This window comes from Aotus nancymaae, unplaced genomic scaffold (assembly GCF_030222135.1).
Source record: "Aotus nancymaae isolate 86718 unplaced genomic scaffold, 86718_ANA_hifiasm-v0.15.2.pri h1tg000014l, whole genome shotgun sequence".
NCBI classification, from domain to species: domain Eukaryota; kingdom Metazoa; phylum Chordata; class Mammalia; order Primates; family Aotidae; genus Aotus; species Aotus nancymaae.
Genome location: NW_026988425.1, coordinates 51,360,724 through 51,375,484, shown reverse-complemented (window position 1 = coordinate 51,375,484; position 14,761 = coordinate 51,360,724). Strand labels below are relative to the sequence as shown.

Here is a 14,761-nt window from a genome sequence, read left to right as displayed (position 1 = left end):
TATTCATGTGATACCAGCACCAACCAATTATCAAAGAATATCTTATTTTATGCAAATACTTGCCAACAAACATAAGTGATGCTGAAATAGTCAAAGCACTAAATAACCTTTTTGAATTACACAATTTTTACTGAAACAATTATGTCAAACACTTGCACTGATGGTGCACAAGAAATGGATAAAACTGCTGGTATCTTAACATGAATCAAGAATATTCATGATGGCACCAAAGAGTATTAGTAATCATTATATTTCTTAGCTCCAAGGTTTTTAATAGTAAAGGGGGAAAATGCCAGCTTTACTTACAGATGTTCTGTATAAAACAGTAAAAATTGTTAATTTTATTAAGTTTCAAACTTTGAGAACATCTTTTTCATATTCTGTGTGATTGCAATGGGACATACACCTAAAGCTAAATATTCCAGGTCATACTACTCATATTTTGCTATTTAGAAAGCATGAAGCAAACAAATTACACTAGAATATCTAAGGGAAAAGTAGTTTACATGACATGACATTTTGATGAGCTGCAATTAAAAAATGACAATCTTAAAACCATGAGTCAACATGGCCGGGCACAGTTGTTCACACCTGTAATCCCAGCACGTTGGGAGACTGAGGCGGGTGGATCACCTGAGGCCAGGAGTTTGAGACCAGCCTAGGCAATGTAGTGAAACCTTATCCCTACTACAAATACACAAAAAAATTAGCTGGACATGGTGATACACACCTGTAATCCCAGCTACTCAGGAGGCTGAGGCACGAGGATCGCTTGAACACAGGAGGTAGAGGTTGCAGTGAGCTGAGATTGTGCCACTGCACTCCAGCCTGGGTGACAAAGCAAGACCCTGTCTCAAAACAAACAACAAAAAAGTATGAGTCAACAAATTTCATGTACTTAAAACTATAAAACCAAAATTTAAAAGGCCATTACAGTCATCTTGGTCAAGATTTTCCCAAATGCAAGATTCTCCACAATATCTACAAAGATTGGTCACACATCTCCTGCTCAAACATTACCACTACTCATTCCCTTTTAAGCAAATCTTTTTAAGCATTCTGGTAGAAAGAGTATTTTTCCCTCAGCGAACAGGAATCTGCATCCTTTCAACATGCTTGGATCAGCCCTCATTGCATTCCTCTTCAATGCAACCCACCCTGCACTGAGAGATAGGCAGAGAATGTAACTTCTCCCTATAACAACCTCCAAGTCGAAATTTCTTGATTTGATATAGTGGAAAGAACATTGCTATAGACTGAATGTTTACGTCCACCCAAAATTCATACATTGAAACCTATTCCCCTAATGTGATAGTAGTTGGAAGCAGAGCCTTTGACAGGTGACTGAGGTGACTAATCCCTTTGAGAGGAATTAGTGCCTTTTTAATAAAAAAGACTTTGGAGTGCTTCCTTCACCCTTCCATGATGTGAGAAAGTGAGTCCTCTTTGGACACTAAATCTGCTGAAGTCTTGATCTTAGACTTTCCAGCCTCCAGAACTGTGAGAAATAAAATTCTGCTGTTTATAAGACCCAGATGTTATGGAATTTTTGTAATAGCAGCCTGAATGGACTAAGACAAACACTAAATTAGGAAATCAGACCTCATTCAAGTTCCAGTACACTCACACCTGCAAGGTGACGATGGGCAAATTACTAACTTCCTTGAGTTTCAGTTTGTGAAAATGGAGAATAGGCTGGGTGCAGTGGCTCACGCCTTTAATCCCAACACTTTGGGAGGCCAACACAGGCAGATCACCTGAGGTCAGGAGTTTGACACCATCCTGGCCAACATGGCAAAACCCCATCTCTACTAAAAATACAAAAATTAGCCGGGCATGGTGGCATGCGCCTGTAATCCCAGCTGCTGGGAAGGCTGAGGCAGAAGAATCACTTGAACCTGGGAGGCGGAGGTTGCAGTGAGCCGATATCACGCCATTGCACTCCAGCCTGGGCAACAAGAGCAAAACTCCATCTCAGAAAAAAAAAAAAAAAGAAAAAGAAACAAAAAGGAAGAATAATAATTCTTTCAACCACATCCCAGCAACTGGTGCAAAGATCACTGGAGAATGTTTAAAACTTCTTGGAAAACATAAAACTAGTGTTCATCCATGCAAAACACATTTATTTGAAAGACACCTTGCTAGATTTCTTTCCACGGAGCCATACGGGAGAATTGTTTAAAGCTACTATTGCTGAACATTGACTATGTGCCAATGTCTCATTCATGGTTTCACCTTTTTTTCAGTTCTTTCCAACAATTTAATGGGATAGCTCGAAATAGTATACCATTTTATATCTAAGGAAATTGAGGCACATACAAGCTAGGTAACTTAACCCAAGTCACACAAAAACTACCTAGTTGATCCCTCTTTTCCTAACAGCCCTTCAAATACTGGAAGTCAGCTTTCCTACCTATTGTCTACTTGCTTTATCTTTGGGGACTCCTACACACACATTTATCTTTTGCTCAGAACAGCCTGGCCAGAAGCCTGGCTCAGAATCCTGGAGTCAGTTGGTCACTGGACCTTTTGAGACCCAAGGATGCCTATGCTAATCAGGTTCAGCAAGACAAATGTCTGTGAAATAAATGCAACTCAGCCTGCATTAAGAGATATGCTAGGACAATCTAACCTCTCTTCATAACTACCTCCAAGTCAAAAAGAATGGAACAGCTTGAAAATTTGTCAAAGTTAGCAACTGCAATTTCAGCAGAACACTTGTACACCAAAGAGCTAAAGATCAAGACTAACAACCAGTGCTTTTTGCTACTTTTTTTTTTTTTTTTTTTTGATTCGGAGTCTTGCTCTGTCACCCAGGCTGAAATGCAGTGGCATGATCTTGGCTCACTGCAACCTTTGCCTCCCAGGTTCAAGTGATTCTCCTGCCTCAGCCTCCTGAGTAGCTGGGACTACAGGCACCCACCACCACGTCCAGCTAAATTTAGTATTTTTAGTAGAGATGAGGTTTCACTCTGTTGGCCAGGCTGGTGTCAAACTCCTGACCTCAGGTGATCCACTTGTCTCCACCTTCGTGAGCCACCACGCCCAGCCTTAGTGTTACTTTAGAATTTCTCATTAAAGTCACATCTTAATAAACAAGTGTGATTTTTATTTTTTAACACACTAAAACTGGATCATCCAAATGACTACTGGATGACTATCTTCATAGTAGTCACTTTGGTGGGCTCTGCATTTATTTAATAAAACTCAGCATAGTACCAGGCACATAGAAGGCATTCAGCCAATGTAGGAATGATTCTGGTAATGCTGCCATTGCTTGGAGCATTTTTGGAATTATTCTTTTGCTATGTCTTATGAAGTCAAAACATTTTAAATATCTTGTTTATTTTCGAGGTTTTTTAGTTATTTTTTTTTCTTTTGTTATATCTTAAATATCTTTAATGGTAGCAGTTCTTGACCTTAGCGGACATGGCTTGGCAAATTATAAAATTCTTTCTCCCAATGTGAAACAAACCACAGAAAACTACATTAAACATATAAATTTATTACATTTTTAGAAATGCCAAAAGCACCTATTCAAAAAGAAGTATTTTGCTTTTCTGGACACACATTTTCAGGTTCTGAGAATGTGCCTAGCTATACAGAAAATCCAAGGCTTGTCTTCCCTGGACTTAGTTATATATGGAAACAGATGTAGATGAAATAGAACATGTTTCTTGAGGCAGGACCACATTTTTTATATCTTTGGGTCTCTTCATTCACTAGCACTACATTTTGTTTATAGTAATTGCTCAATAATTACTCAACTAATTTTTAGTATAAATTACTTTGGAATTTGGAATAGGCTTATTAAAAGAGACACAAATTACTTATTAGAACCTATTTATTTATGAGGTCATTATGTGATAGAGTATTATTGAGGGACTGCCATAGGCAAATTTTTTTTTTTTTTTTTTTTTTTTTTCTGTGTAAACTTCCCAGCAACTTTGTTTACAAGGCAATTTCTCTAATTCAGGCCAGATCCTTGTTCAACCTTTCCCCCATCCCAACACGCCAGAAGTTTGCCTCTTTCATTACTTACATATACTCCTCTAGATGACTCTTCACTTAAAGTGACAGCTGAATGACCTATTTACAAGGTTTCCCTCCTGCCTTATCCTGCAGTTTTAAGAAATCATATGTATGGATCTTAGTGTTACTTAAGGGTCTTTAAATGGAAGAAACACTAAGTCTGACATTCCAGTTCTGACATCTTTGATGGCTCCCCACTGCTTGCAGGATAAAATCAACATTTGGTCAAAATGATAGAGGATCCTTCATGACATGGCTCCTGCTGTGTCACCAGCCTCATTTCCCTTTCCTCCCTTTATACCTATACTGAATTCCAAAAGGTTTCCTGAACCCAACGGGTTATAGCATGCCTATTGTCAATCAATCATTAAAACCAAATGATGACATCCTCTGGAAAGCTTTCCCTGAGCTGTCCTACTCTTCCCTATGCTCTGTACACAGTACATACTGAAAAGCTCATTTGCAGTAGTCTGTTCTACAAGGTTGTGATCAATTTCAGCACAAGGGTTATCTTTCTTCTTTGTACACTCAGTACAAGGCCTAGCCTAGCAGGCCCTTATTTACTGACTTTATTGCTTTAATTTAGTAAAAGGAGAAAAATTTATACAATCTAAAGAGAAAGCAAAATATTGTTCTAATTTGGAAAGTTGCAGTTACAAGAAATATTTACTACCAAAGAAATCATTGATCACATTTTAATGTAACTAATGAAGGCCTTCTCTATTTACTCATCATCATGGATCAGATCCCTTCTCCTGGAGGTTAGACAGACTGGGCTATTTCAACTTGGTTTAGCCCTGCCTCTAGCTAGGTCTAGGAGGGTTCTCGGTGCTTCCTGCAGCAACTTGTTCTTTATTCTTTTCTATGGATTTAGATACCATGTGGTACCTCTGGAGTGGTTTCACTGGCTGAGGAAGGTGTTTCCTAATTCCCAGATCTCAGGTCCAATAGACTGACTTCACATCTTTGCCCCATCACAGAAATTATTCCCTCATCCCCACCCTAGAAAGAATTTGAGTACTGCCCTCTATGCCTAGTTCTGTTAGTCTGAAGCATGTGTTAAGGATAAGATATTAACTTCATCACCTAAAGCTCTCTGCTATCCGAGCTATTATGTCTCACCAGCACCTACTCAACTTTGAGTACAGACCCTAAAATTATGGCAACCTGATGCCTTATCACAGCAACTTCAGTATCAAACCCTACCCTCGTTTCAAAGCTCTTATCCTATTTTATTGTTTCCTGCTGCTGGTAAAGTGATGCCTCTAGTTCTCAATTCATGTTCTCCAACAATGTCTGCACTTTGGAGAAAAATAAGCTATAATTTCCACCAAAAGAAGGCAAGGGTCTTCTGTTAAAATAAGTGGTCCTTATTAGTGTTAGCACAATCCAATTGAGGAAAAAAGAGTTTTTATCTTCATAAATACTCAAAGCAGGAGAATGCTGGCAGAGTGACAGAATAAATTACATCACTTTTAGAGGAGAAAGGGAAGTAGGTCTGTCCTTTGAAAACTGTCTCCATGTTTCACAAGTTTTCTCACTTTCTCAGTAAAATTCTCTATATTGCACTGATAAATTTGCACTTCCTTCCTTCTGATTTAGGACACACTATATTTCATCCTGTGTGGACACATTACAATCATGTTTTACAAATGGGAAAAATATTGTCTTAAAAGTTAAGCTTCCTTACATTCAGAATGTCTGTATTAAAATTTAAAAATTGAAGGCTTCCAAATATTGCCCCAGAACTGGGTGGGATGGGGGAAAGCATGTTGCTAGACTGAAAAAATCACAAAGGTAATGGTGTAAAGATCAAATATGACAACCCAACTTTCACTTTCCTTAAGTTTCCAAAGGACTAGTTTTTAATATTTAGAACAAGGACCAACAAACTACTGTCTCTACCTAGTTGGTTTTATTGGAAAAGACACCTACTTGTTTAGTGTCTGTGGCTATTTTGGTACTATTAGTTGAGTAGAAACAAAAATCACATGGCCTAAAATATTTACCATCTAGCCTTTTACAGAAAAAGTTTGACAACACTCAATTTAGAAAATAATCTTCAAAAAAGAAATTGCAGACATCTTAATAGATGACATGAGCCCCTACGTGTCTATTTGGAGATACAGAATTTCCTAGACTCACTTCTCAGTAGCCAGGTTCTTTTCATTCTGTCAAATGACACTCTAACATTCAATAAACCAAAATAACTTTTAAAAAGCTAAACAATGTCAGGACATAAGGCCAGATTTGAGGGAGAATAAATACCTCTTCACCTCACCAAGTCAACGTCTCATAATGCAACTGTACCTGCTTATTACAATACCCAGATTGACATTTCATTGTTTTCCCTTCTGCTAGTTTTCCCTTCTTTACAGCCATTAAAGAAAACCACATTAGGGCCAGGCGCGGTGGCTCACATCTGTACTTCCAGCACTTTGGAAGGCTAAGTCAAGCAGATCACTTGAGGCCAGGAGTTCAAGGCCAGCCTGACCAACATGGTGACACCCTCATCTCTACTAAAAATACAAAAACTAGCCAGGCATGGTGGCACATACCTGTAATCCCACCTACTCGGGAGGCTGAGGCACGAGAATTGCTTGAACCCGGAGGCGGAGGTTGCAGTGAGCCATGTTCACACAACTGCACTCCAGCCTGAGCAAGAGTGAAACTATCTCAAAAAAAAAAAAAAAATTAAAATTAAAATGGCACTAAGACTGTAACAAAATTATATTCCCTACAGAGGAAAGGTACACTCTGGCATCTAAGTAAAAATTACATTACAGAATCATAAACCTCTTACACAAAAGCTGACACATACAAACATACAATCTAATTTTCTCAAGGTATCAGTGTCTACTAGACAACTAGTTTTAGGTTATCAAGTGCCCAGTTTTTAAAAGATTAAGAAACTGAAGTAAGGCAAAAGAGTTATATACTCTTGCCAGGCACAGTGGCTCATGCCTGCAATCCCAGCATTTTGGGAGGCCAAGATAGGAGGATCGCTTGAGCCCAGGAGAGTTTGAGACCAGCTTGGGCAACATAGCAAGACCTGGTCACTATTTTTTTTTTTTTTTTTTGAGACAGAGTCTCACTCTGTCAAGCAGTGTAGGCTGGAGTGCAGTGGAGCGATCTCGGCTCACTGCAACTTCCGTCACCCAGGTTCAGGTGATTCTCTTGCCTCAGCCTCCTGAGTAGCTGGGACTACAGGCATGTGCTGCCATGCCTGGCTAATTTTTATATTTTTAGTAGAGACGGGGTTTCACTGTGTTGGCCAGGCTGGTCTTGAACTCCTGACCTCGTGATCCACCTGCCTTGGCCTCCCAAACTGCTGGGATTACAGGTGTGAGCCACCACATCCACCCGACCCTGTCTCTTTAATAAAATTAAAAAGGGGGCGGGGGCTACATACTGTTGTCACAATTCTCCAGCTCATTACCTTTGTTCACCTTTAGCATTCCAGAAAATGAGGGAAAACCTTGAGAGAAATGGAGTGCAAGTATAAAATTAAACCCTTGCTTAATTAATGTGCTTACCTACCTTATTCCCACAAAAAGCATGAAGTGACATGACTAACAAAGGCAATTCTATTTTGAAAGATTTGAAAGCAGAAAAACCGATTCTTGCAATTAGTTCACAGGACTGTGACTTACCATTTCAATGATTACATTTCAGACCTCTGGTAAAACTCATTTTAACAGTTGAATAAAATCAAGCTTAGGTCATAACTGAGCATAATGCCAAATGAAGCACAGATAAAACAGTTGTAATTTACTGTGAGAACTCAAACAGATATTTCACACTATTTACAACCACTTAGATGAGTAGCTACCCATTTAACAACAGTTAATTTTTAAAAAATATGTACTACCTGCTACTGGGGGGAGGTAAAGGTCCAGTTGAACTAAGTGTCACTAGTAGCGAATTAACAGCTAAATTTATGGAACATGTATTATGAACCAGGATTTACACCAGGTGCTTTTCATTATTCTTTTCATCCTCACAGTAACACTGTGGAATATATTAAGTTGCGTATCTAAAGTCACAGCTAAAGCTGGGCACAGCAGTTCACGCCTGTAATCCCAGCACTTTTGGAAGCCAAAGCAGGTAGATCATGTGAGGCCAAGTTTGAGACCAACCTGGCCAACATGGCGAAACCCCATCTCTACTAAAAATACAAAACTTAGGTTGGGCGTGGTGGTGTGCACCTATAATCCCAGCTACTTAAGAGGCTGAGGCATGACAATTGCTTGAACCTAGAAAGCAGACTTTGCAGTAAACAGAGATTGCACCACTGCACTCTAGCCTGGGTGACAGAGCAAGACTTTCAAAAAAAAAAGTCATAGCTAATAAGGGGCAAAGTGTGTTTTCAAACCCAGGTGTGACTACTTCCACTATACTGTATGTTAATACAACCGGTTGCTGGGCACAGTGACTCATGCCTATAATCCTAGCACTATGGGAAGCCTGAGCGGGCAGATCTCACTTGAGATCAGGAGTTTGAGACCAACCTGGCCAATGTGGCAAAACCCCATCTCTAAAAATATGAAATTTAGCTGGGCATGGTGGTGAGTGCCTGTAATCCAAGCTACTTGGGAGGCTGATGCATGAGAATCACTCAAATCCGGGAGGCAGAGGCTGCAGTGAGCCAAGATCAGGCCACTGCACTCCAGTCTGGGCAAGAGCGAGGCTCCGTCTCAAAAAAAAAGCATTGTGAGGGACAGGATTTTTAAATATTACAAAGTCAACATAAACACAAGTATTTTTTGAAGGTCCCCAATGATACCAATGGTGTAGGTAAGTGTGGGCCCCTTCACTACATATGCCCTTATATATTGCAAGTTGGGACACTGTTGCACTGAACATGCTTCAGCAGTGTCCTTCAACCAGACCTAATGATATAATACACTGTAGCTTCAATTATTGTGCGAGAGTAGTTCTACAAAACAAATACTCCATAAGGGTAGGTGGAATGGATTTAGTTTCTAAGTTAACTGTGTAAGTGAACAAAAATCCACAATTACAAAACCTGTTAAACTTGGAAATTAACAATACATTCTCAAGTCCTGAAGTACAAATTTTTCAGGTCCACATGTCCTACAATTACATAAATATATACAATTTTTTTTTTCCTTTTGAGACAGAGTCTCGCTCTGTCACCCAGGCTGGAATGCCGTGGTACAATCTTGGCTCACGGCAACCTCCACCTCCCAGGTTCAAGCGATTCTCCTGCCTCAGCCTCCTGAGTAGCTGGGATCACAGGCATGTGCCACCACACCCCGCTAAATTTTGTATTTTTAGTAGAGATAGGGTTTCACCATGTTGGCCAGGATGGTCCCAAACTTCTGACTTCAGATGATCTGCTGGACTTTGCCTCCCAAAGTGCTAGGATTACAGGCATGAGCTACCATGCCTGGACTACCCTCATTATCTGCATCAACTTAGTTTACATCATTATGGAACATTCAAGTATCTAATATCAGATTAAAGATGGGGTATTAAAAACAAGTTATTTAACATATTCCTAAATTTAAAATGTTTATATAACCACATTATAACGGTATATATAAACACTAGCAAAAAAAAGGACTAAAAGTATTTTAGGGGGAACCAGATCCTTCGACATACTGAATTTCATTAATACAAATCTGATTTTACTAAGTCAATCTGATTTTTTAGATTAACACTACTAAGTTTATTTCAATTCTAACAAATTATCTGTGGAAATTAATATTCTAATCCTTATACTAAAATCAAGCAAATAATTTTTTAAATGCTACTTTAAATCATTAACCCTAAGAATTTTGCTCAATTACATTTTATACCAAAATAAGGGGGTTGGGTAGAGGAATTAGTGACAGGGACTTAAAAAGAACCAAGAAATTCGGGGGAATAAATTATGTTCACTTAGTTGTAGGTGAAAACACTGTAAATTGTATGCTTTACCTGTTTAAGTCAACTTATACCTCAATAGTGTTAAGGAAAAAAAAAAAAAAAAAAGCTACAGAAAAAATGAGCTTTAAACAGCCAAAATTGCTTTTCAGACTTCCATGGCCTAGTTCTGAGTTCATCAAGCCCACACTGTATCTAATTTAACTAGTTTCTGTACTTGTAGGCTCCTTTTCAAACAATATGGTCCAAGGCCTTTATCAGCTGCCCATTAGACAGCAAGCTAAAATTAACATTAAACTTTAACTGTTCTCTTAAACTACATGCATGGCTCCAACCCCTCATAACCAAGCTTGTTAATGTCATTAGCTTAATGCATAGAATAACCATACCACTGTACTTTACCATATTTATAAAGAGTAAATTACTAAACACATTCCATATCACAGTGCATGAAAGCACAATAAACATGAGTTAACTGCTGGTAAATGGGAATTAAGGCAGAAACAAAATTGTCTGAATATAAGAAAGATGCCAAAAACCAAAATTACAGAATCTTTTCTGAAAGTAGAAAACAGTAAGGAAGATCTCAAATGTAGACCACATTCCTCAGGTTCCTTCTAGCTTGTCTTTGCAAATACAGGTTGTATCTGATAGATTTCATTAATCTATTAAGCAAATAGTACAATCTAAGAGTCTCAAAGACATTCAATATGTGATACTGACAGCTTTGTGAAAGCATGCTTTACATTCTCCTATGGCTAATACTAACTACATTTAACTTTAGCTGATTAGATTGAATTGTGGCAAATTATATAGTAAAAGTTTATTTTAAGAATAAGGTGTATTTAATATTTTATTACCATTCTAACACTTCCTCAAGTTTTGTGGGAGTGTGCTAGTGTGTTGTTTTTGTTTTAATTTCCCCATCACCACCAGTCTCAGAGGGAACAAAAAAAATACAGCTTCTGGTGAAGCTGGGGAGTCCAGGTAGGGTATTTATGTAGAAATAGCAAAAAAACACTGCAACCATCTGAGAAAATACCATTTTAAAAAACAACAAACACTTAGGATTAGATCTGACATAAAACCTCAAACATGTTTGCTCTAAGATAATGCTCTTTACAATTAGAATATATTTAAACATGAGGGGGAGCTAAAAGCAAATGAAGGTAAACAAAACCAGAAAAATCAAAATACAAATATACACAGAGCCAAAATATTCTTTCAGTCAGCAGCAAAACAGAAATAATTCCAAAATTAATGTGCAAATGAAAAGAGTTGGTTAACAGTCATTCATTTAATAAACTTGTCTATTTCATAATGAAAAGGCTTAGCTTTCCTTTTCTAACCTCAGAAAGTAATCATCTTCTTTAATAAGGTATTACTTTTAAAAGTTATGACTTTAACAAGTGAATAAAGCATGTTTAGAGTGTGTTTATGTTTAGAAACAATACCTTGAACACTAAACAACAATATTCTGAAAATCCAGTTTATTTTCCATGTCGTGGACAGATCCAGTCAGTGTGATCAGTTTTTCTGTATGTGTAATAATTTATCAAAATAAGTTTTCCCACAAGGCTCTTTTCCACCAACTCTGAAAACCCTGGTCTGACAACATACCCAAATAAAGCTTTTGAAAATCATCTCTTAAAATTTGGAAGAAAATGTGGCAAGTCTTTCCTGTAACATTTACTGGACTACAAATGGCTAAAGAGCATTATGTTTTAAAAGGTGAACAGTACAACAGCTGAGTTCAGGAAATTGTTTTAGTGCACTCTGCTCCAGTTTTAGCCAACATGCTACATTTTCCTTTTTGGTTTTTTGTTTTTCTGTTTTTTGTAGGGGGAGGAGAGGGGGACCGCACAAAGTGGACTTGAGGATTTCCATTGTACGAAAAAGATAAGACTCTGCAAGCAAAACAGTGTAAGCTGCCTTTTTTCTTAAGACCTGGACATTTTAAGACAGAAGCTTTGCAAAACATTACACAATTTTTTATTATTAAATGAGAAAATCTCATTTGTTACATCGTCACATTGCTAGTCAGAGAAATGTTGCAGTGATGAAGAAAGTCAATGCTGGACCAACCAAAGTCCTCATTCCTACAACATTCATTTACAAAGAAATAATGTTCAACAAGCCCAACAAAACATTCTTGGTTTTCTTCATATTGAAGTCCCCCAAAAAATCCTCTTCTAATGGGGTATTTCACTACATAAATTATAGTTCTTCATTTTTACAATTCACCCCAAACTGTATGAGAGATGTATCACACTAAGATTTCTAAAGCTGTCAGAAAATCTTTCACACATCGTCGTCATCTGATGTGTCACTGCTACTTGTTTCTGTGTCATCATTCTCAACTGTGGGTTTGAAAGTGCTGTTCTTCCAGGGTCCAAACTTGAAGTCACAGATCAGGCCATTTTTCAAAATACCATTTTTTCTAAGACCATTCTTCTGTAACTAAAATGTTAAAAGCAAAATAAATACATTATCCCTCAAGAGTTGCGTATCTACTGTCATAATTAAATATAAGTATAAATATAATAAAATTGCATCATATCCCAAAAATTTCACAAGTAATGGTATTTCCAAAAAACATTCTGGATCTAGACAAAGTAGATATGAGTAGTAATTGTCACAGTGATTAAGGTACTAAACTTTTCCACATTTTTATTACCTCAAGTGAAAACTAATAAATACCTTCAGGGACTGCACAGAATAAAATCAGAAACCATTAAGCTGTATCTGTTATTTTTATTATTCTAATCTAAATTAATACACCCCCACAATCTGCTTTATTCACAGTTTGTAAAGTAGAATGAGGTATACAAAGTTACAAAATCACCTCTTACTTAACCAGAGACATAGATACTAGAAAAAATACAGTTCTGAAAATGAGAAATCATAACTAAAAGGTTAGTTGGTAATAAGAATTCGGTCAAAAGATCATCAAAGAGGAAAAAAGATAGTTGGCCCAAATTAGAAACGATTTAAAGATAGATAATAAGCCCAGAGTAGTGGCACAAGCCAGTAGTCCTAGCTACTCAGGAGGCTGAGGCAAGAGTTTGCTTGAGCCTGTAAGTTTGGGGATGCAATGAGCTATGATTGGTCACTGCACCCCAGCCTGGATGACAGAGTGAGACACCAACTCTTTAAATAAATAAAATAAAGAAAACAAACAAACAAAAAAAGAAAACAAAAAAAGACCAAAATAAATCAATCAATCAATCAATCAATAAATAAATAAATAAAATAATGGATTTGGAAAAAAACATTTCAACTTCCTAATGCTCTAACAAACCTTCCCTAATACTCTTTCAGAAAGGTAACTAGGGAGACATTAAGCAAGATGTTTTAGAATATGAAATGCCCTTGTGCAAGAAAAGGATAAAAGGTAAAGTTACTTAGGAAGCTACTAACACTCTCTACTTCTTATCACTCTTGCTCCTCCCTGACCCAAACACACACACACACACACAAAAAGCCAAAACAAAACACAAAACGTCTGGAAAATGACTATCATGGACATCACTTACACTAATTCCTATGCACACTCAACAGTTTAAAGTCACTATTGCAGACTTGTAAAAATCAATTCAATCGGGCACAATGGTTGGTGCCTGTAGTCTCAGTTATTCCAGAGGCTAAGGTTGGAGGAACACTTGGCACCCAGGAGTTCTAGAGGCCAGCTGGACAACACAGCAAAAAAGCTTGTCTGTCTCTCTTTTTTTTTTTTTTAAGGCAATTCTGACCTATTGTGATAAATGACTAAATAGAAATTTTATAATCTCCCTCACTCCATGCTTACATGTCATTATGTTGTTCTAAATAAGGGCAATTTAAAACTGAAATTGTATGATTCAGGTTTTCTTACCTGTTCACTAATAACTTGGAATTCTCTCATTTCATCCTCAGTTAAGGGAGCACATGTTTCATCATTTTCACTGTCTTCCTGCCAGCCCATTTCCTTTAACAATCTGAAAAGGAGAGGATATTAAGTTTAATTTAAAGCTTACCCTGAGCAGGACAGTTTCACCTATATTAGGTATAAGAAAACATGATCCAAGAACCATTATACAAAGTCCCCAAGACACATCAAAAGGATTTTTGAGCTCAGGTTTTGAATATCTTTCTGAATATGAATAAACAAGTAAGATTAAGTCTAGTAAACTTTGATAGTAAAATTAGAATGAACTCCTTGACTGCTTAATCTTTGATGTCAAAGGCTCTTCTCAGGCTGGACACTTATAACAGACCTGAAGCAAGTCTGCTAAATTCTTACACTAAAAGTAACAGCAATACCCCTTTCTCTTTTCTTCAGTACCACCAAAATCCACCGTATTTCTGGTTACTCATTAGGTTTTCTACTTGGGTAATCATAAACACTGAAGCAATACCTACTGCATTTGACTGGGAAACCTCCAAGCTTGTTTCTTATATGGCCACATATCTTATATTGATATGAAAGGGTTTGTTTCTTAAAAATGAAACCCCTAAGTACTTATGTTACTCCTAGGAAGAGTCTTCAAAAAGTTCATTTAAAAATATGTATCACGGAAAAATTATAAAAGAATTTCAAGAAAAAATTCTGCACCAAAATACATTTGTGCTAACTTGTGATAACATGTTTCAACAGGATCTAGTTTAAGGCACCACAAAGTGTAAGAAGACATCAGTTTGAGAAAAGCCCCTATCAGATCAACATGAATTCTGCCAAGGCAAGAACAAACATCAAATTTATGGTGAAACTTGGGTAGAAGAATGGTGAAATCGTTGATGCTTTATTAAAAGTTTATGGGGACAATACCCCAAGGAAACCAGAAATTTCAAATAGATA

General features: G+C 37.4%; 1 protein-coding gene across 2 annotated transcripts in view; it reads right to left on the bottom strand.

Annotated features, from left to right (window-relative positions):
• Positions 1-11,201: 11,201 nt before the first annotated feature.
• GPBP1 (GC-rich promoter binding protein 1) overlaps positions 11,202-14,761 on the bottom strand; it is an 86,080-nt gene continuing 82,520 nt past the window's right edge. Inside the window, exons 11-12 of one of the 2 annotated variants that reach the window (XM_012457284.3) lie at positions 13,799-13,901; positions 11,202-12,384 (exon numbers count right to left, since the gene is read on the bottom strand). In XM_012457284.3, coding sequence (XP_012312707.1) covers positions 12,226-12,384; positions 13,799-13,901 — 262 coding nt within the window. In that variant the 3' untranslated portion in view covers positions 11,202-12,225. The remainder of the gene's footprint in view (positions 12,385-13,798; positions 13,902-14,761) is intronic. The other variant, XM_012457283.3, reaches the window with a different exon arrangement.